At 44.2% G+C, this 21,430-nt stretch overlaps 1 protein-coding gene across 9 annotated transcripts in view; it reads right to left on the bottom strand.

The window, feature by feature from the left end:
- palld (palladin, cytoskeletal associated protein) overlaps positions 1-21,430 on the bottom strand; it is a 53,741-nt gene that overhangs the window by 1,824 nt on the left and 30,487 nt on the right. For 4 of the 9 annotated variants that reach the window (XM_040128054.1, XM_040128055.1, XM_040128057.1 and 1 more), the window contains 11 exons: positions 8,541-9,224; positions 7,531-7,675; positions 7,104-7,205; positions 5,910-5,948; positions 4,591-4,812; positions 3,928-4,077; positions 3,486-3,574; positions 2,353-2,485; positions 582-789; positions 309-474; positions 35-168 (listed from right to left, as the gene is read on the bottom strand). In XM_040128054.1, the coding sequence (XP_039983988.1) occupies positions 35-168; positions 309-474; positions 582-789; positions 2,353-2,485; positions 3,486-3,574; positions 3,928-4,077; positions 4,591-4,812; positions 5,910-5,948; positions 7,104-7,205; positions 7,531-7,675; positions 8,541-9,224 (2,072 nt within the window). Of the gene's footprint in view, positions 1-34; positions 169-308; positions 475-581; positions 790-2,352; positions 2,486-3,485; positions 3,575-3,927; positions 4,078-4,590; positions 4,813-5,909; positions 5,949-7,103; positions 7,206-7,530; positions 7,676-8,540; positions 9,225-15,290; positions 15,401-21,430 lie in introns of those variants that run through there. The other 5 variants (XM_040128056.1, XM_040128060.1, XM_040128063.1 and 2 more) reach the window with 4 other exon arrangements.

The raw sequence follows: 21,430 nt of genomic DNA, 5'->3' as shown, positions 1-21,430 counted from the left end.
AGTGAGCAGTGTGAGTTTCCGAGTCGAAACTTACTGTGGACATCGAGGCGTGCAGTGCTGGATACGATGCCTGCATCATTCTTGGCTGACACAGTGTACCAGCCAGCATCCTCTTTCATGGCCGGCTGGATGATCATACACAGGTACCCACAGTTGTCCTGGTGCATGCTGGGAAAGAAAATTGACACAAATGAAGGGACAATTTGAATATTCTGAACACCATTCATCTGGTACAAATGTAGGCTGAAGCAAGCGTCAGAATATATTAAAAGTACTATTTGGGCTGCTAATTTTTATCATTTATTTACCTGATTCTGTCTGTGTTGTGAGTGAACGACTCATTCTCCCTTTTCCAGAAGATTTGTGGGTAGGGAACCCCTGTGACACGACACTCCAGTCGCACAGGATGACCCTCAGCCACGCTTGTGTTCTGCAGCTTCTCGACAAATGAAGGGGCCTTGTGCATCTCTTTGGCTGTGGAGAGAGTCTGTTACTGAGCTGCTTTCTTATTCCAAATCATGCCAACAATTGTCTTCTGAACACATACAAAGTGCTGTTTTACTGCATCTGCCTCTGTTTACCTGCAACAATGAGTTCCAGGTTAAAGGAGTTTTGCCCGGCTCGGTTGCTGGCGATGCAGGTGTAGATGCCTGCGTCACGGCTGGTCACGGGCTCAATGACCAATGAGTGCACACCGTTTTCCCTCACCAGCATCTTATGGGCGGAGTCGGGGCGGATGGTCTGTCCGTTGAGCTGCCAGATGAGGTCAGGAGTGGGCAAGCCGCTCACCTACAGGTGGCAAAGAAAACACAGCAAACATCAAAATCAAAATTCACTGAATATGTGAATGCTGGTTCCCACAAGGAAGGGTGCTTTGGGGTTGTGCAGTCGCTGCTGGTTTTTGTTGGAGAAAATGAGTACATTAGCTGCATGTGTTCTGCGGGGGCGATGTGTGTGTATCGGGAGCATGAAAACCATTGTTTGGTTAATCTGTCTGTGTTGCATTTGTCGGGAGGAGCCTGGTCGCCGGCACGCTTTGTCATGGGAATAAACTGTGCGTGGGAAAAAAACCCAACACCTGCTCTGCTCCACCCTGCCCACCTGGATGCATGTTTGATATATTCACAGATATCACAAAGGAGAGCAGAACAAGCTGTGATAGGTATTTCTGGAAACGACCCACTACACTTCTAGAAGTTGTGGCATTTTTTGAGCATGGAAAGTTTGGAAAGCCAGAAATGATCTGGAAATAAATATTTGCTATAAATATCTGTGACATTAAGGGCTCAGCAGGAATGGAGGCTCTCAGTTTACTTCTGACAAGCATAAACAGACAGCCTTTTTATAGTGAGTTAATTGTGGGTCTTTTTTATTTCATTACATGTACCAGTTTTCAAAGAGTTTCTAAGTGCTGCAGGCTGCAGGGAGGCATCAGATGAAGACAAAATGAGCACAAGTGGCAGGAGTGGTGTATGGGGGAAGATAATTGCAGAAAACCTGATCCCACTTAGTCCCTGAACACTGACACCTCTGCATTCTCCCTGTTTGCTGTGAGCCATTCATGACGCTAGGAAGTGATGAAACATCTCATCTCCGCTAGTTTTTATTCTCTAAAGAAACACAGAGATGGAAATGTTTCTTTGGCAGCACTGACACGTTGCCTCCCTGAAAGCAATGCAGACGCTGAATTAAAGGGTGGATCTGAAATGGCTTTCTCTATTACTATGATTAACATATTCTCTTTGGTGCGGGCATTTTTCTTTCCAGTCGTGTCTCAGTTATTCTAAGCCATTTCTTTCCTTTGACAAAGAGCAGCAGCATGATTTTGGTACTGTGTTCATCCAAAAGGTAGAAGCACGTGAGGTTAAATTAAAGCAAGCATTTGGTTGTCAGCTAAACTATCTGGCCATTTTAGACTGTTACCTTATTAGACTTAACTTACAGTAGGTAACAAGGCAGTGGGTTAAAGTAAAAATGCCAGATTCTGACATAACTTTAAACAGTCATGTATAAAAACATCTTCTTCACATTAAAGTTCTCAGCCTGACATGCCATACTAGACCAAAAACAAAGAGTATAATTTGTCTTTTCTCCTTTTCAGTTTTAAGTATTTCCTTTAGTTCGAAGCACTGTCTCAAAACTTTTTTGCGAGATCTGAACAAAAGCACTCCACACATTACATTGTCTTTCTTAGTGATCAATAAATCATCCCAATGATTTTGGAAATTGGAAATAGTGGAACAAATTGTTTAGAAGCAGCCACGATAGGGCAAAACATTGACTTTCCTTCCCTCTTTTATCACATTGTAAACCCATGTTGGCACAGGTTGTACTCAGGAGGCGTGTATTTACCTTGCAGTCCATCCGGCACAGTCGGCCCTCCTGAATGATGAGGTCACCGGGCGCCTGCAGGAAGTGGGGGCGGAAGTGACGCTCTTGGATGTTGTCGTTCTCATCACCACTGTCTCTAGACCTGGACCTGGGCCTGATAGAGAGAGGGAAACATACAGTATTTTAGATTTTTTAAAGCATTTTGCAACTTTAAAAAAAAACAAAAAAAAAAACAAACTTTGTTAGAGATTATGAAACTTTGAAAGATTATTTCCACTTTTTAGAAGTATTTCATTGGCACAGAGAGTAGTATTCACCTGTTGAATGTTAAACTCCCTTTAGGTCGTGAATCTCAATGTTGTTTTAGGGAATTGTAACAGTGCAATACTCCTTTGAATATTAAAACTTTCCAGTCCTCTTTCCACATTCACACTCACTTTTATATTTCCTACTTTCATTGAGATAATTGGAACTTTTGGGCGCTTTTTGCCATTATTTCGTGCTCTGACATTCCTCCGTTCCTCTTTCTTGGTCTATGTGAGTCTCCTTCAGCCCTGTACAGCAGGTCAGGACCCATAGGTGTTCCTGTGATTCTGCCCTATATCAATGACATCACCACCCTGTCTGCACGTCAACCAGGGAGGAAAATAAGAGTAGGAGACACTGATTGTGATCTTGATCTCACTCAAAACACCTCTGAGCTCTCGTCAAATCAGGGAGTGTTCATCTAGATAAAAGATTACAGGTGGTTTTTTATGTTCTGTGAAGGGTGTCTGTGATCTTCTGTGCATTTGTCAATATCTTGGCTTGGGTGAATGCCTATTATATATACAAGGTCATTAGAGCAATGAAAAACGGAGCAGGTGTTCCCACTCATTAACAGAGCTTTTCTTTCCTGAACAGACAGTTCAACGAAGAACAAAGTGTGATTCAGTTCACAGCAAATGTTTGTGTAAGTAGCAGTTTTTCTGAACATTTTTACACCAGGGTAACACACTTAAATGTGTGCAGAAGTGCGAGTACAGAAGTGGTGCAGATGGTGAGCAGCCTGCAGCACATGTGCCAGCCAGCAGCTCAAGGTTGTGAACAAAAAAAACCCAAGAGATTTTGTTTGTCTTTTCCCTCCCCTCTCCTGCCAATCATCAAAGTCTCACCTGCGCATGTGTCCAGGTGCCGAGCGTTGGCTACGGCCTCGCTGGTTCACCGCCTGGACCATCATCCTGCCAGTGCAGCTCACCCTGCCCTGTGAGGAGGGAGAGAGAGAGACAGAGAGAGAGAGAGAGGGAACTTATGAGGTGTTGACACTCCACCACACCACAGGCAGTAGTCAGACTGGGAGGAGGAAATAAAATGTGAGTGTTAGAGCTTGAGAAGGCTGTTGGAAAGCTTGTAGCCCCTAAACTTTTGACCCTCCTGTCTCATTCAACGCCTTCTTCCTCTTCAAGCCGGAGACCACAATCTTAATACTCATTATTCTCTCGCTAATGGCATCTCGCACAGGCAGCCAAGCAGACATGTACCTTTGGGAAAATGTGCACTGAACTTTCTGTCATATTTTATGTTGTGTTTTTGGAGCTTTTCCATCCGTCTGCTCACCTCAGGGTTGCCTGCCATGATGGTGTAGTTGCCGTCGTCATCCAGTGAGGCTGCAGCTGTGTGCAGGGAGCAGGTTCCATCAGCCTCACGGCTGATCCTGTAGTGCTCGCTCCTCTTGGAGATCTGCTTGCCATCTTTAAACCAGTAGACCTGTGACACAAGATAAGAAAGAGCAGACTTAAACCATCAGACAAGTTAAGGTTTAACAGACTGATCTTAAGCTTTGTGACAGAAAAATGTTTCCAGACTATGAATGGAGCAGATGAAATTTAATTTTTCAACAATTCTTTTAAATCTAAAATTTATATTGTTTTAAAGTGATGCTTTCTCCCTCCTTCACCGCTATCTCTCTGCTTTACTCTTACTTCTTCAGTTCCTTCTGAGGCCTGTCAACACCATGTCATTAATGTGGACAGAGCCATGCAGACCAGCTGAGGCGTGTGTGTTCTTGCAAAGGGCCTCCCCTTATCACAACACAGAGCATATGTACAGTATCTACACCCTCCATCATCAGCATTACACATCAGCGACTTCCGAGCGAGGAAGCCAAGCCATTCTAAATGCCTCAAAAGTACATAATGTTTATCTAATAACAATAATTGCCAGCTGTCTTTAATCATTCAGGGTGTTGAAATTCATTGAGTAACATGTAGAAGCTCCCACCTTTGGTTTGGGGTCTCCTTTGACCTTACAGGAGAATGTGACCGGCATGCCCTCAAAGACTTTGTAGTGTTTGAGTTTCTGATCGAAGGATGGTGCCACCCCCTGGCCAGCGGAGTCTTCATCGTGCTGCACGTCATCGTCTGACTCCTCCACCGGAGAACGCTCCAGACGGAACTCAATCTCACTGATCAGGCGCTGCTCGAAGCTTGACACTTTGTATTCCTAAATGCCAGAGACAGAGAGAGTAAAAGAAAGATTTAGAGAAAGAATTTGACAGAAATACTGGACTGGGTTTGTGTGATCATGTGGCAAAGGCAAGCATATTTAGGAGTTTAATAAAACCGTGGTTGCCCAACTCCAAATTATCTACACGCTCATTAACCTGTCTTCATTGTCACCCAAAGTACCAACTTTCTCCCAATTTCCCAATTCTCTCTGCCCAGATGAGCCCCTCCTCCTTCCCACCGCCTTCATCAATCTCTCATCACTGTAGCTTCGCTGAGGCAGGGGGAACATCTGCAGAGCAGCACGGTCTGATGACACATCACACAGATAATGACAGGCCCGGGGCACAGCTGCAGAGCCAGCATTTAAATCCTCCTGAACTCGCTGTGCCGCTCAGGACGACAGCAAACTCAGAAGTGGCCCATCCTGTATTATCCTGTAATGGTACGGTGGCAGCTGCTGCAGCATGTTCCTTCCACAATCTTACAAAGTAATGTGGTCACTGCTCAAAAAGGAGTGAAGATTTAACTTAATTGCTACTTTAATCACAAACACAGAGTAACCTTGCAGCATGCATTGTGGGACGATAGCAAAGTAAGCACAACTTCAAACCAAACGTGCTGATAGATGCTTGTGTTGCAATCAAACTTAAACATGCGTCAGTATCTACATTTGTGCTGCACATACTGAACTACAAACAGTAAAAAGTGCAGAGATCAAGTTTTACAAACATATCACAGAACAAATATACTATATATAGATATACTACTTTTTTCTGTCTGTTCTGTTGTGATTATCAGAAACACCTGCCTGTGAATAAACTTCACAAGGAGAAATGTGGATATGGAACCACATTGACCAAAAATATTCCATATTGCTGCCTTTTATCTGGCCTTTGTTCCCTTATCAGCCAAATCCCAGGCCTGATCGTGTTCTGGTCAAAGTGAACACATCCAAGATTTTGGCGTGACTTTGTGTACGCATTTACACACACACACACACACACACACACACACACTGACATTTTACATAGAGTGAATAAAAACCTAGCAGGTGGCATTGAAAAAACCCCAAAAAACAAAGGTTTCAATAACCTTTTGAGGGTAAGATTCTCTATCAGATGACTTGTCTTCCTGTTGAGGGAAAAAAAAGAGGTTTTGTCTGTGCGTTGTGTGTGTTTCAGTGTGTACAGGTTTAATCTTACCTGCTCTTGAAACGGATCATTCTCAAATACGTGCTAGACACAGTATCAAAACAAAATGTCTCACGATGCATTGGCACTGAGGGATTGCCAGCCACATTCGTGGGCTCAGAGTTGTGCTGAGAGCCATGCGGTGCTGTAGTTCCACAACCCCTCAAATAGCTTCTCATGCCAACATCACACTAGGAGGCACAGTGCTAGCTCAATTTCATCTGTCAATGTGGACACAACGTGTGTTCTAGTAATGTTTATTATAAGTGAACAGTGAGTGTGCATTCTGTTAAAGGGGAATACTGTGTCATTCGGAGCCAGATAAGCCCCTTTTTACTGTGATTCTTCAACGCATGCTGTATATACAGTGATCAGACATTTACATCATTACAAATTTTGACTTTACTCAAGAAAAGTGAAACTTTGAAATCCACTATCACGGATTTTCTGGCAAGAAACAAGAAAATGAATTATAAATGTAATGTCTGAAAAAAGTTAAAGTCTGTGGGTGAAAAATGAGCCCTGAAAAAAGGATAAAAATAAACAACCATTTTATACAAACTGTTGACAAAACTGTATTTTCCTTTAAATGCCAGTTCATTCGTGAGTAAACAACTGGCTCTCTGTTGAAGGTGCTACTCTGTCACATACCTCCGCAGAACTTTTGGGTGGCTCACAGTCAGAAAAATGGCTACATGAGCCTTCAAAACAGTGTTGCTCCCCAGCATGTTTGCAGCAACAGTGGTTTCTACCAGTTTGCATAAACAGACCTTTTTATGGAGGGATCTGGAGGACTTTACAGTGTTTATACCCTGCTTTCATAACTCGCTCTTCAACAGTGTTTACAGGGACTGGGGTTGGGGGGGGGGGCACTCTGGTTCATCAGTATATATGAAGGAAAGCCAGTGCTCATGAGATAGGAATGACAACGGTGAGGTATCAGTGGACAAAACAGAAAAAAATGAAAGGTGCTTGTAGCGTACACATGCAACACTGGCAGTTGATCGTGTAATAAAAAAATTCCATGCCTGTATGATATCAGGCGAGTGCGTTTTTCCCTTCCAGGTGTGTGGATCCTAATAAAGAGCCACCATACCTGTGTGACTGGCTCCTCCTCTGTGTCCTGTGTCTTTAAGACTGTGGCAGCGTTGTCCGCACCCAGCAGTCTGCGAGCCATCTTCTCCTCATAGGTTAACCTCTGGAAGCAGGGATTAATGGGGTCAGCAGGGGGTTAGTGTGTGAGTTGCAGAACACACACTTTTACACACCATCAGATAGCCACTGTATCTAAGCCTTGTGTTAATTAGCGATGTATATTATGATTTTATTTGAGGGTGCATGAAACAAAGGCTTGTTCAAAAACCACTTTTATGGGTTGTAAAACAGGTTCCTTTCATGAATAGTCGTATGACTTGTTCTTGTTAATCTCTGTTAATAACGTTTTACTGAATACGCTCCTTCTCTAATTGCCTCTTTCAGTCACTGAATAACATACACACACACAAACACACACATACACTCACCTGTTGACCATTGCTTATGCGCTCCTCTTTAAAGCGCAGCTTTCTCTCCAAATCCTGGATGACGGCGTCCTTGGATCCCTGGATGTCCGAGTCAGAGGCGATGCGAGGCGTCTTGGTGACCGAGGACTTCCTGGGGAACGCTTTGCTGAAAGCAGGACAAAGCAGAAACCTTTCGTTAACACTGAAGTTGTGGCACGCTGCTCTGTGGCACGGGCACATCATCTCGACCCCGCTTTCCTCTCTAGCTCCTTTGCTCCCTCTCTGGCTCTCTCATATCCACCCTTATCTGGACATGTCCAGCTATAGCATTCCACAGTGTGTCTTCTTATCTCTCACAACTGCAGCAGGAATGCCAGGGTGAGAGGGGGAGTGCAGGCGTGAGTGAGGGGCTGATGAAAAATTACTGGCAAAGAGTTGAAGGTGGAATCTCCTTGATGGAGGGGGGGGGGGGCAGTCAAATTTGACTCTCAAGGGCTGCCATCAGAGGAGGATTAGCTACACCAAAACAGATTTGTATTATCTATTCCAGTGAGTAGAACCACAAATCAAAATCCAGCTACCCTGCAGTCCATATCGGCGGGAAACAGACTGAAAAGTGACAGATCTTAACAGCCTTCAACCCGGTTGACCATATATGCAAACTATAGTACAGAAATCCGAGTGTTTATTTGATTCTGACACCCCTTTAACTCTGAGGACCTCATGCATATTTTCTTGCCATATGGTGGCTAAAGCTCCTGCAGCTTGAGAACGCTTTTGTGTCTACGCGCAGGGGCTTGAGTGTGTTTAAAAGGGTTCTATAGTTAGCGTTTCCCCGTAAACATGCCGTATAAAAATGTAAACATGTCATCGTCCATCGTGCAGCAGACGTTCAGCCTCCTGCCTTCAGTTGCAGGCAGGTTTATCTGAAGGGGAGCGCTACTCGCCTGACACACCCTGAAGAACTTATAAAATGTTACGTAACTTGGCAGAAAGTGCCATGTATAAATGTGTGCGTGAGAGATACTTACACAGTCCCATTGCCTTTAGGAAGGCCCAGGGAGTTGAATGTAGGGCTGCCGGGTGAGGAAGGTGTGGAGGGCAACACTGAGGACAGGAAGCTGGAGGCTGGAGATGGAGGGACGGAGGAGAATGGAGAGGACATATCTGAGTGGGTAGGAGACATGGAGATAGGTGGAGGAGGCGGAGGCGGGGGAGGAGGGAAGTCTTGGGCGGGGCCTGATGGAGAGGACAGGTTACTGGAGCTGAGGAAGGGCGGAGGTGGAGGCGGGAAGGAGGGTGAGGTTGGAGACTCCACACTGCTGGCCTTGGTGAAAGGGGGCATGGTGACTCTCCCGAAGGGCTTGTGCGAGGTGGGAGGAGACATGGGGGAGGACAAGCTGGACCCCGAGGAGCCAGAGGACTGGGTGACGTAGCCCGCCCCGCCGGGGCTCTGAGCAGCAATGAACTGCTTGGGCCGGGCGTAGTTGAAGGTGCTGGCCTGCATGGTAGCGCTGCTCTCCAACTCCTGGAAGGAGGGAGGAGGGGGGAGAGGTGGAGATGGTGGAGCAGGTGGAGGCACTTCCTGAGGCGCTTGCCGGGGTGGAGGCGGGACTTCCTGGCTCTGCTGCTCCTGCTGCTGCTGCTGCCAGTTCGCTGCTTCCTGCTGTTCCAACAGAATCTGGTCCTGCAGCTGCTTCAGCTGGGACGCGTTGCTGCAAAGAAGAAGCACGGTCGTCAGTGAGAGTGATCAGAAACTGAACTAGTCTCATGTTTTCTTAAGGCACTTTCATCCTTTATGGGGGAGGCTCTGTAATAAGGTAACAGACTTGTAAAACTGTTGCAAAAGAGTGGGGCTGTTTTCAATTTATGCATGACACCATCATGTGGTCTCTATCCAACTGTAGTCAGAACACAACTGGCAGAATGTCGGATGCCAGATGTGAGCATAATCGATGGAGAGTTAAGATGCCAGTCAAAGTGTTGTGAGGCAAAAAAAAAATAAAACAGCCTGTGTGAAGATGTTCACTTTTAAAGACGTGTAGCTTTTAAAGATGACATCAGCGTATGTCTGTCAGTCCAACAGTTTTCAATAGGAGTTAGAGTGAACTGTTTTTCCTCTGGTTTGAAGGTGATAGCCCAGCAGGCCTGAGGTTCAGTCAAAGTAGTGGCTTGTGGACAACTTGTGTGTGTGAGTGTTTGTGTGTGGGTGTGGGTGTGTGTGTGTGTGTGTGTGTGTGTGCGTGTGTGTTTGTGTTTGTGGGTGTGTTTGTGTGTGTGTGTGTGTGTGTGTGTGTGTGTGTACAGGGAAGGAAACTACTGCTCCACCAGCACGGACTGATAGGTTATCAGTCTCCAGCCTTTAACAAAGACTTGTTAAAAAGCCAGCCTGTTGACAATACATCAAGTATGGTAAAGGAATGAGGAGATAAGTTTAATACTGAGGATAACAGCTCTGTTCCTGTTGTTCAGCAGCGCAGCAGTTTATCCTGATGGACTGTAAACCCGTGTGCTGCAGACGCAGAGCTCAGATATGATGTTTTTCTATCTGTGAAATCGGAAAAGTGAACCACACAGTTGAGGTGCGGCTCCTTGTAACTGAAAGGCTCTGTGATGAAAGAAAAACACAAATGTAATATTATGCTCTTATTGTGTCAGGGATGGGTCCTGATGATGAAGTATTGTGTTTTTTCACAGAGGCGTGGTTGTCCAGCCTCTCCCCCAGCTTGGTTGATTCACTGAGTTGTTATGTCATTGTGGGAGAGAGGGAGGTTAGAAAACTTCTTAGTGTCATCAGGTCCAAATCTGAAGCGTCTCTTTTCTCGTGGCATGGCTGAAACAAACTTTACATGCTGCCAGGAGGGTTTTAAAAAGCACTAACTTTGAAAACCACAAGAAAGAATTGAACGCTCAGAAGCTCTCCTTTAGGACCAGGAGGAGGACATGGGTCTTTGGGAAAGGCTTAAGTTATAAACCTTCGGAGTATACAGCTACGTGCATGTGAGACTGATGAGTTCTTCATAGGCAGCCTATTCAGAATATACATCCCAGCGGTGCATGTTGTCAGGAGTCCACCAAGTTCACGTGCCCAAATCCTTTCCAGATGTTGAATAATCAGTGAAGTCTTTCGACTATTTTTCTTCCGCGACAATGCAGAGAAAACCCCTCCCTTTAACCTCCCCCCCGTATACATTTGCAAACAACACCAGTGAACATTTGACAAAACTGACAGTTGTAGCATGGCGTAACAAATCGACTACACAATCTAACATCAGCATGACCTGGCCAGTTATTTTGGTTATATGCCCTAACTTGTCACAAGTCATTAATTCAAAAGCGTCCATTGTGATCATCCTTACCAGATTCACCGACCAAGAGAGCAAACGATCGATTCAGTGTGCCCCCCCTGCTCCTCCTCTGTATACATTTTTCTTTACATTCCCCAAAGGTCTCCAGTTCAGGCCTCCACCAAAAGAGTGCTTTTACAGGAATAGTTTGGCAGCTCGCGATGCCTGCAGCGCTCTGCAGCGGTTTGATTCCTTTTTTGGCTGTGTTCTCGGAGCGTCAGGCAGAAGCACCCTGCCCGTCTGCTCCAGCAGAGAGGAAACATACTTAATTTCCTTGCAGCCTCATCCCCCTCAACCCGACACGCCGCTTTACTGCCTCAGCATGAAAGACCTCGAAGACCTTGACAGCATTTACCTATGTTTTTGACACCTTCCTACAGAGTATTGTACCTTAGAAGTAAGCTGTAGAAGTTTTTTTCCCCTTCTCTCTTCTTTCTGTGAAGGAGCAGGAGGCAGAGTGGATGTTACCCAGCTGTAACTTGACATCATCCCTTTGCCTTAAAAAAGTGCTCTTTACTTTCCATTTAAAGCAACTATATGGCTTAACAAGCACCTCTATTCATTACAAAGCCACGCTGCTGTGCAACATCATCTCATAACACTCTCTCTTAGTACAGTCTTCCAGTTTATTGTGGAAGTCGTGACATATTGAAGTCATCCATCCTCATTAAAATGCACTGACATGACATTTGAATTCCATCTAAATACAATTCAACCTCATAGAATTCTAATTTTGTCACATTAGCTTTGACTCCTGTTTAGACATTTGGCCTGCTTCATATTTGACAGTGCGTGAAAAGGTCAGCTTGTGTTATTTGCAGCTGCCTGAATAGTTTACTGGCCCACTTAAGGATTTACATGAAGTCAAGGAAGGGGGTGGGGGTCATCCAGAATCTGTGACCCTGGTGGAGTGCCGCCTCCAGCCTCTCATCATCCAGACCGCTCTGACCACATAGTGCACGACAAGATCGCTGGAGGCTCACACCAGGAGGAGAGCTGTCTCCTCTGGATCTGTACTCTGAAACACAGCAACCCCTGCTAAAACCTGTGTACATGATAATAACGTATCTGCAAATGGCTTGAGGAGCAGACCAGGCCTCCATCGGGCCTCCATCACCCTCTCTTATTCTTTGTCTCTGCGGTGGAGCAGCCCTGAATAAGGAGGGAAGTGTTCCTCTGTCGCCATGCCAACGGCCCTGTGTTTTGCTGTTCTGATCGGAGCCAACTGGCCCACAGAGCGCCGCGCTTTGCTTAGGGAAAACGCTCCAGCTCCTCTGTCTGTCATTCCAACTGTAACGCAGTTAACAGTTATTAGTCTAATGTCTCTCTCATTGCCTGTCTTTTTTTTTTGCCCCGACTGTTGTTGGTAAAAATAGGCAAAGCGGTTAAGTCTTCCCATTTGCATCCTGAAAAATACTTTCTTTGGGCTGGATCCTGTCTGAAATTCTTTTGTAGGAGGAAAAAGAAAGCAGGGTAGAAAAGGCAAAGAGTAATCTGGTCTGGAGTAAGTTTGTCTGTCTGGTTTCTACATGGAAAAGCTCAATAAACAGACCCAGGAACAGCTTGACAGTAACTTAATTGAAAGTGTGTTTTACAGCCCCGTGATGTATCCATCCAGACCCAGCTAAACACTGAGACATGCCAGACACAGTGGGACTTTACCAGCAGCATTTTGCTGTAATAAATGAAGCCCTCAACATCTTACATGGCCATGTTTACTCAGAGCCGCGTGTTTGTGCTTCCTGAACAGTAACGACCTGGGGTGCGTGAGAAACTCATCCACTGCGCCACCGCCCATCGGAGCAAGCTGGGAGCCATCCCCAGGTTTATCTGCCGCCCATCTCCTTAGCTCTGCAGTTGACAGAGCCGCTTTATTAGAGTCTGCCAGCTGATGACAGGAAGAGTGCGAGGGGGAGAACAGGAAGTTGTTGAGTGTACATCGCACACTAATGAGGGGTTTCCTTCAGTAAACAACAACATGAGGGGAACCAAGGCTGTGTGTGTTCTGTTCAAAAGTCTGTGGGTGTTTATAAGCAAAAAAAAGTGAGATTAGAAGCATAAAACAAGGCATCCTATAGGTTGTGCAGCAACCTGAACGAGGAACAGCTTTAAGGGGTGTTCTGGCTACTTTCAGGCTCATTGTGTGTTTGCATTACACCTCTGTATATTTGTTTCAGCAAACACCTGTGGCTTAGTAAAAGCATGACCTTGCCATTTGTAAATGATTTATATCCAAATAGTCAAATTGAGCTCCGGTACCACACCTACAACACAAACACAGCCTTGAAAACGCTGTCTGAGAGCAGTACGCACACGATGCCAGACCCAAGCCGTGATTTGGACCAGGAGTTTGAATTACTGCGGCTCTATGGCAAAACATGGAGTTTTGTTTGTGTACATCTCTAAGCCCTACACACCAGTCCTTTGCATTCACCACCGAGCATTGCATCATCATTACAGTGCGTCAGCATGGACTTGTCTGATGCCCCCGAGCAGAGCACTATGTCAGTCTCACATAGTGACTGAGCTGATGTCTGAATGACTATCAGTTTGCCAGACTATGAGTAAGACTGTCTGTCTTTCTGTTTACACTGCTGCACAAAGTCGGTTCTGACTTAGGTATGCCCTAATTGATACAAAAAAACTGTTTGCTGGATACACTAAAATACAAGGTTATGCAGAAACAGTATGTACACGTAGGAAGTAAAGAAGAAGCCTTAGCATACAAGTGAACTAAACTCTAGCAGATTCACAGTTTTTTTCAGCAGGATGATGCTGACAAGTATAATCCTTAAGCATGCTTTGTCTCTTTATCTGTTTCTCTCTCTCTCTCACACACACACACACACACACACACACACACACACACACACACACACACACACACACACACACACACACACACACAAAACTCTGTACTTTCACAAGAGAAAGCAGACTAGCAAAGGAGGCTCTCCAAGTTTCCACCAACATTTCAATTTAATCTCACAAGCCCTGACCCCCAAAAACCAGGCTGCTGCTGCTGCAGGGAAAACACGATATTCAATATGTCACACATAGGGAAAAGTGTTTTATTCCTTGGCTGCAGCTTCCATTCATGCACTTCTTCCCTGTCAGCTGACATGTTCTCCCTCAGCCTTTGTTCTCCTGCTGTCCTTAACTTATTTTCAACCCCTCTCCTCCCTGGGTACCCCCCCCCCCCCCCCTTCTCCCCCTTCTCCTCATTCTCTTTGGCTCTAATTGCACACACACCACATAAAACAGAACCAGACTGTTTTCCTTTCCCCCCTCGCTTTAAAACGTAGCACAGACGGTTTTTCTTATTCCAGCTACACCAACAGCTCACGGCTGCTCCGTTCACCCACTTTCTCCCTGTCCTACTTTCTTTCCTTCTTTCTTTCTTCTTTTACTATTATTTTCCCTCTCCCTCTCTATCTGGGCTCATATTTCATATCCAAGTGGAGGCGAAGAAGGCTCTCCACAATCAGCAAGCCCTGCTTTTCTCTACATACCTCCATCCATCCAGCCCTCCCTCATCTCCCCACTCCTCCACCTTTCGCTCTTTCTGTCCAAGTGAGATGGGGAGTTTTTTTTTTTTCTTTCTCTATAGCAGGAATGCTGAAGACATTCTTCTCTGGATTGGAGTGGGAAAGACATCGCCATCAAATGGGATTAGCAGCAGGAGTGGAGGGAGAGGAGGAGGAGGAAGGGGAAGGAAGAGCCCGAAAGAGAAGGGAAGGCAAAAAGTGAAGAGTGGCTCAGAAGAAATCAGTCACTGAAGGAGTTTCAGCTGAGTAAGACACAAGCTTTCTCACCTAACAGACTCTGTTGTGTTAACTAATCCATCTGACTCCACTGAGGAGCTTTGCAAACAAATGAACCTCGCCACATAAACGCAGTCGGTCTGCATCACGGACGCAACACTCGAAGGAAAACTACCGACTTATCTTTGTTAAATTCACTCTTCTTCTGTTCTTTTTCTCTACACAGTCTCAGCTCACCGCCTTTAGAGCCTCCAACAAATGAATGGGTTTCACAGTCCCAGAAAACCACACATCCATTCTGAAAACACATGATTTAAAAATTAACGTGTTAAGCTGGTAAACCAGGATAACCTAAAAAAAAAAAGAGTCCTCATTCTAACTCCATCATTTGTCCTCTCTTTCTTCTTCTACTCCCTAATTCATATTTAATGACAAAGTATTTGGCTCTAGTACCTTTACAATTAAAAAAAAAAAAAATCAATAATACCCCAAAGAACCCTGAGGGCAATAACAGTTTTAAAAAGTTTCCTCTCTGAGAGCTCAAAGTTTAAGTGAAAGAAAAGCATCCTTCAGCTTTTATCCATTTCCCCATCATTCTTTCAGTCCGGCTGACGTTTGCTTAATTTTAATAAGTTGTCATTTTACACAAAAGAAAAAGGAGAAGTTTTACCTCAGTGTTGTGGTCTTGGTGTGAAGCAGCTGTGATATTTCCCTGCAGGAGAGTGAACTACGTCTCAGTGCTCCCCAGCCAGGTATGAGGGGCATATATAGAGCACCAAGCAGCCAGACAGTGACAGCGGTCGCTCTCTCTTTCGCTCTCTCTCTCTGCATGAGTCAGTCTGTCTGTGAGCTCCTCCTCTTCAAAATAAAAGCACTCAGCCTGCACCAGACCAGCTACTTTCAGAGTAAGAGCTCGGTTCTACACTACGCTGTGGGCTACTAACTGAGGGACTTGCCTTTGGGAGTTGGGAAGCAAAAAAGAAACAACAGCTTTCCGAATCGCGGAAAGAGAAAAGGTATATAAGAAAGACAGGATTAGAGAATGAGAGAGACACCCATATCTAATTTCTTTTACTTATCCTTTTGTGTCCACATGTATATTGTTTCCTGAAAGATTCAGTGAGACAGGCTGACTGAGGAGAGAGGATCGAAGGTAGATTTGATAAATTAATCATCTGAACAATTCTCTTCGTTTCAAGTGACACAAATGAGATTTGTGCATTGTAAAGTACCATTTGAAACAACGCCCTGACTGGAAATAAAACCCACATCCTCTTCATTGCCACACAGAAACATTACCCACTATTCACACGTTGACAGAGCACTATAACTATTATCTACGTGCCAACCATATGGAACGTAATAGTTTTATGTAGCACATACTGTATTGGATCTTTGGAGCAATTTGAGCGATGGACACATTCCCAGTGTCACTGTGTGTGCAAACAACATTGTAACCACATAGATCTGGTTTCATTCACTGGAATAGGCTGACAAATATTCAGTTTCTCAGTAAAGGAATTTCCCCTTCATTTTTGTGCCATGAAACAAAACCTTTTTGGGAATTTATCATTTCTATTTTTGTGTGTAATTCCTCTATTTTTAGAGTTTAGAGTGTGTTTCCAGGCTGCTGATGAGTCACACCGTGTTGATGGAAGATGGGGGGCCAGGGATCTGGTCCAGTGGGGGGCTTGTGTGTAGTTGTAAGTGTGTGTGTAATTGTGTCTGTATATTGGGAAAAGGTCAGAGAGCCATTAGAGGGGGTCTTCCTCTCTCTAGTGGTGCTTGTCATTCCCTGTGTGTTGCCTCACCGACACTCAGTCAGAGTGAAGAGTGGACCTCCTCAGTGCTCAAAGTCGGTTTTTGGTGACAGCAGTGTCATGAGAGTAGAGTGTGTGTAAAACATTACAGCCTCTAATTAACATCCAGAAGTGGAAGTTGTGCGTTGGTCTCACCGGGAGTGTGTCCAAAGGGAGACAGATACTGCCTATACTACACATGCACCACGCGCCCGAGCGGCCGGGGTCAGGATTTAATCAGAGGTTGATTGACCTCATCCGGAAACAATGTGATTCTCTAAGTGTGTATTTATGTGTGTGTGTGTGTGTGTGTGTGTGTGTGTGTGTAGGGTAATGTGTATTTATCTGTGTGTTTCTCAATGTTTAACATACCATGGCGTTCTTTCCTGGGAAACACAGCCTGCTGTCTATGAGGGGATCACTGAGGCCTGTTACTTTCCATGCTGTCAACTTCCAAGCATACACCCAGGAGTCTCGCTCCCCTCATCCCCCTGTGCGTCTTTTCATCGCTCCCTCTCTCTCCGCTCACCCCCTCTTTCTTCCACCCCCCTCTCTCTCATGTTATGAAGGTCAGCTCCGACAACTCTCTTCCTTATTTGGAAAGTTTCTCCATTCCATTCAGGTCATTCTAGTCCAACCGACCAATCCAGTGGTTAGTTAGTCTGGTGTGTCAGCCAATCGTTTTTCTCCCATATCCTTTTAAGGACTACCCATCTGTGACTCTGGAGGCTGATGTGAAATTATCCGCTTTCCTGCTCTCTTGTGTCTCTGGTGACTTCATTTTTCTTTTTATTCTGTTGCACGAGCTCCTTCTCTCCCTGATGACAACTAACTTTCTGTCTCAGCCTTTTTCCGTTTGCTGATGATCAAAAACCCCTGTGGCCTGCATTCACTGAAACAAAGATACCAATTAGGGAACTGATCCACAGTCAGTGTTTTACTTACATTTTTAATTAGACATTTGATGATGATGAACCCCAAGCAAAGTTCTCAGTGTGCAGCCAGTACCATATGTGCTTATTTAATATGCATGTTTCCTGTTTTCCATAAAACCACGAGAAACACCTCGACAAGAAAGTGATTGTTAATACTTCATTAGAGAGTTCATGACTTGCACCTCGTAAACAAACAGACTGCTGAGAGGAGGCTCTGAGTCACAGCGCAGATATGCGACAAATCCTGGCAGCCAGATCTCCTTGTTCAGCAGTGCAACACAGAAAGAATATAGATCCTGCTTTAAATTGAATACAGCAAGCCTGAAATCCTACTAGTAGTCTGAAAAAAAAAAAGAAAGAAAAAGAGGGACAGACAGCAACAACCAGTCACCTGCTGCAGCTTAACACTGTAAATACAAGTAGAAGTTCAGTGTGTGTGACTGTGGGGGACCGATGAGCGCTGTTGGCATAGAGCTGTTTTGTTGCCTTGAGTTTGTATGCTGTTCCCCTGACAACAAACTCAGTGGGGTTAAAGAGGTTTGGAGCTACTGCAGAAATCATTTAATCTCAGTGGTATGGCAATTATTTCAGCGGACATGGATTGAAAGGTATAAGGTCAAGCTGCATGCAATACAGACCACATTAAAGTGGATTAGGCCATTCTTCATCTTTATCACTGCAGTATACAAGTATGCAGAGCCTAGAAACATAGTGTCACTTCACACTGGTGTTGTAAGCTTCTGTGCATTTGGAATTGTCAGACCCTGTGATTGTGTGATTGTGTCTTAAGCAATCAACACCCAAACCGCTGATTTGGTTTTGGGTCAGGCTATTTTCTAATAGTTTAGTAAATAACAGTGATGCCTGATTCATAGCATTAGAAAGCTAATTGTTGCACCAGCAGTGTGACTCCCCCAGAGTCCAAATCTTTCCACTTCCTCCCTTGAAACAAGCAGATGTAGCTTAACCTCTACTTTCCTTCCAAAGGCTACTTCTGTTTCAGCTGCACTTAAAATAACAATTCAAAACTCTTTAAAATCAAGTGCAGGTACTGCTTACTTTAAGTATAGTAGGTCTTTGGTCTGTTTAAATTCACATGTGCAATTTCTGTGTCTCTTTTGTCAGCCTCTGGCTTTATGCTAGCAACCAACGTAGATCGCCCAGTCAATCAATCGTTATTACGGCATCTCTTTAATAAATCAAAGGCAAAAAAACTTAACCTGAATCATTCTGGACTCTTTGCAAAAACATTAAATCAGTGTGGTGAAAAGGCTAAATCGAGGTCCTGTTAAGTCCCAGTGTGTGCCTGTTTTTCATCATCTGTAATCTTACTGAGTAAAAATGAACATAGAGCTGCATTAAAAAAAAATCCACAGACACATTGCTAGTGAGAGTTCAGCTCTCACATAAAAAGAGACTGTGGAATGAAATTCGTGCAAGAGAACAATTTCGACTGTCAAAGTTGATTCCTGGTCTTATGAAAGAGAGATTAAGCTGTGGAATGGTTCGAGGATAATTGTTGCTTCTGCTACTTGTGCTTGGTGTGTGACGCCCACCCAGACATTATCCTAACCTATAATATAATGCTTTGCCCCTATTATCACGGTCAATATCATGGTGGTCACACCTTCGACATGTTGCACTGGCACTTTTGACTGTCTCCACCTTTGTCTTGTTGGCTAGTTTTTCAAACTCAGTTAAGTTGTGTCTTGAGATGCTTGTTCACTACCACGCCTTAATGTTTCACTGCATCATATGCAGACTTTATTTAACAACCTGGAGGTGTGTAGGTGGCTTAGCAACACAAGGAAAGCACTATTTCAAGCAGCACAGCTACCATACAAAAAACTCTGGATATCAAAACTGTGAAAACACACAGCCACATGTATATGTTCTCCACTCGCACTAGCAAGTATATGTCATTACACCAGAATGAAGGAAGGCAAGATGTTCTTGTGAAATGCCACACCAACAAAACATGAAAATTTATCAGTTTAGGAAAGCAGACACTGGACACCAGCACACTGACAGCTCATCCATCAACACACACTCACAAACATGCAAAAGTGTGAATGAGGGCACACACACACACACACACACACACACACACACACACACACACACACACACACACACACACACACACACACACACACACACACACACACACACACAGATTTACAAGCTCCAGGTGTTATCAGTTTATCGTGATGTGACGGTCACATGTGTACAGTCAAAACCCTGGAGAGCCCTGAGCACAGGGGAGTTGTGTTGTTGAATCAGGAGAGACCATAACTCTGTCCAAAATGGCAGTGACCTTATGTTGAGATACAAAGTTTCCAGCTGAATTATGGCTTGTCTCAAAGTATCCTCTCATAGTGTGTTAGATATTACTACTATGCAGTCGTCCTAAATCCTTTCAGATCTTTATTTCAACAAAAATATTTTTGCTTTGTATGCTTCATCTTTGAAGTGGTTTATGAGAAGGCAACTGAAACACTGGCTGTACATGGTGCCATTTGTTAATTTTATCCTGCTTACAGTTCTCTGAAAATAACACCTCCATCAGTGTCACAAAGTGAAGCAAGTAACCCAAATATTATTTTTTTCTATGTGTCGAATCACTTTAAAAATGATGTAAAAAAAGCTAAATCCCGGGGGAGTATACAATGAGATAGTGCTGCCAATTTGCAATCTACCTATTCCCTCCCATGTGATAAAAGATTCTGCTCTCTTTTCCAAACCTGAACCTTGTTTCAGATCCAACCAAATAATCTGAGCCTCTCCCCAGAGAATTTCCTTTGATTCTTATCCTGACATCTGGCATCAACACCGGGCATCAAACCCAAATACCTACCAACCCTGCTCTCTCTTCCTTCAGCACAGAAAAACAGCAGGTCTGTTTTCATAGCTCGGGTCTCCTGCACTCCCTCCTGCCTGCCAAGTCACACAACGACTTCCTCCACCTCATCAGCTCAGTGTTATTGAAGCGAAAATCATCCCATACACAAGCTTGCGGTATGTTATTCCTATGATTTAGAACAATTTATTTTAGATTTGTGAACATGAACATATCTCCCAGTAGCTATAAACACTGGTGTTAAGACTGCAACATTATTTGATGCAGCTGTCCCTTTATAAATAGTAATGGATCCTGTGAAAACCCAGAATAATTTTTGGGAATAGCCGCATATGAGTAACATTTACTTGAGAGTAAAATCTTAAATGTTTAGAGAAACTTAATAAATAATTCTCATTTGGTATTAAAGTCTAGACATTCATGCCTTAAGCTAGGTGAACTGCTAACTCATATAGTGAAGCTCCATCCATTCTTACTCCTACTGCCTATAAGTAAATGCAGGAAAACACTTAGGCCATTTTAAGCTATTGCCTTATTTTAAAAATATAGACAATTGGGTCATAGTTTCCACTCAGTCTATTGAATTAACAGCAATTCAACAAATTGGTTTGTTAGAAAGTTGTGGTGCTTATTAAAAAGAAGTCCTGTAAAATGTAAAAAAAAAAAAAAGAAGCAATTCAAGTAACAAGCTGGGATGACTTTTCAAAGGCTGCAGGCTTTGCTGTGCTCTCCTGATGTTTCATAGCAGCATGTGGCTCACAGTGAAGAGACACTGTATCAGCCTGTATGGGATGTGCCACACGACAGCCAGACAACAGGATACGATGAGCTCAATGATAAGCTTTAGGTTGAGAGTGGTTGGCCTCTGTTCTCTTTCTGTACTTCAGGAAACAGAGTGCAGTCTGACAGAAACGTGACCTTTGGTTAATGGCGGGGCTACTGTGTTTGTTCTGTAATTACAGAATTTAAAGGGGAGAGGGCAGGAGAGGGATTGCTTATGCTTTCTAATTGCTTCACAGTTGGGAGCCGATTGTTTTTAGCTGCATATCCATGTTGTCATTGTGGAAAGACTCAGAGAGAAACAGCTTCACTGTCTCCCTGCCATTTGTAGAACCCAAAACATAAGCAAGAACTGAAAGCCAGGCTCTCTAATACATCGAGTGTTTGTACATAAAAATCGAATCTAGATGTTGACATCAAAATTCCTCATTTCCAT

Source organism: Xiphias gladius, chromosome 6 (assembly GCF_016859285.1).
Source record: "Xiphias gladius isolate SHS-SW01 ecotype Sanya breed wild chromosome 6, ASM1685928v1, whole genome shotgun sequence".
Classification (NCBI taxonomy): domain Eukaryota; kingdom Metazoa; phylum Chordata; class Actinopteri; order Istiophoriformes; family Xiphiidae; genus Xiphias; species Xiphias gladius.
The sequence above is the reverse complement of the archived record's forward strand: the minus strand, read 5'-3'. Positions and strand labels throughout refer to the sequence as shown.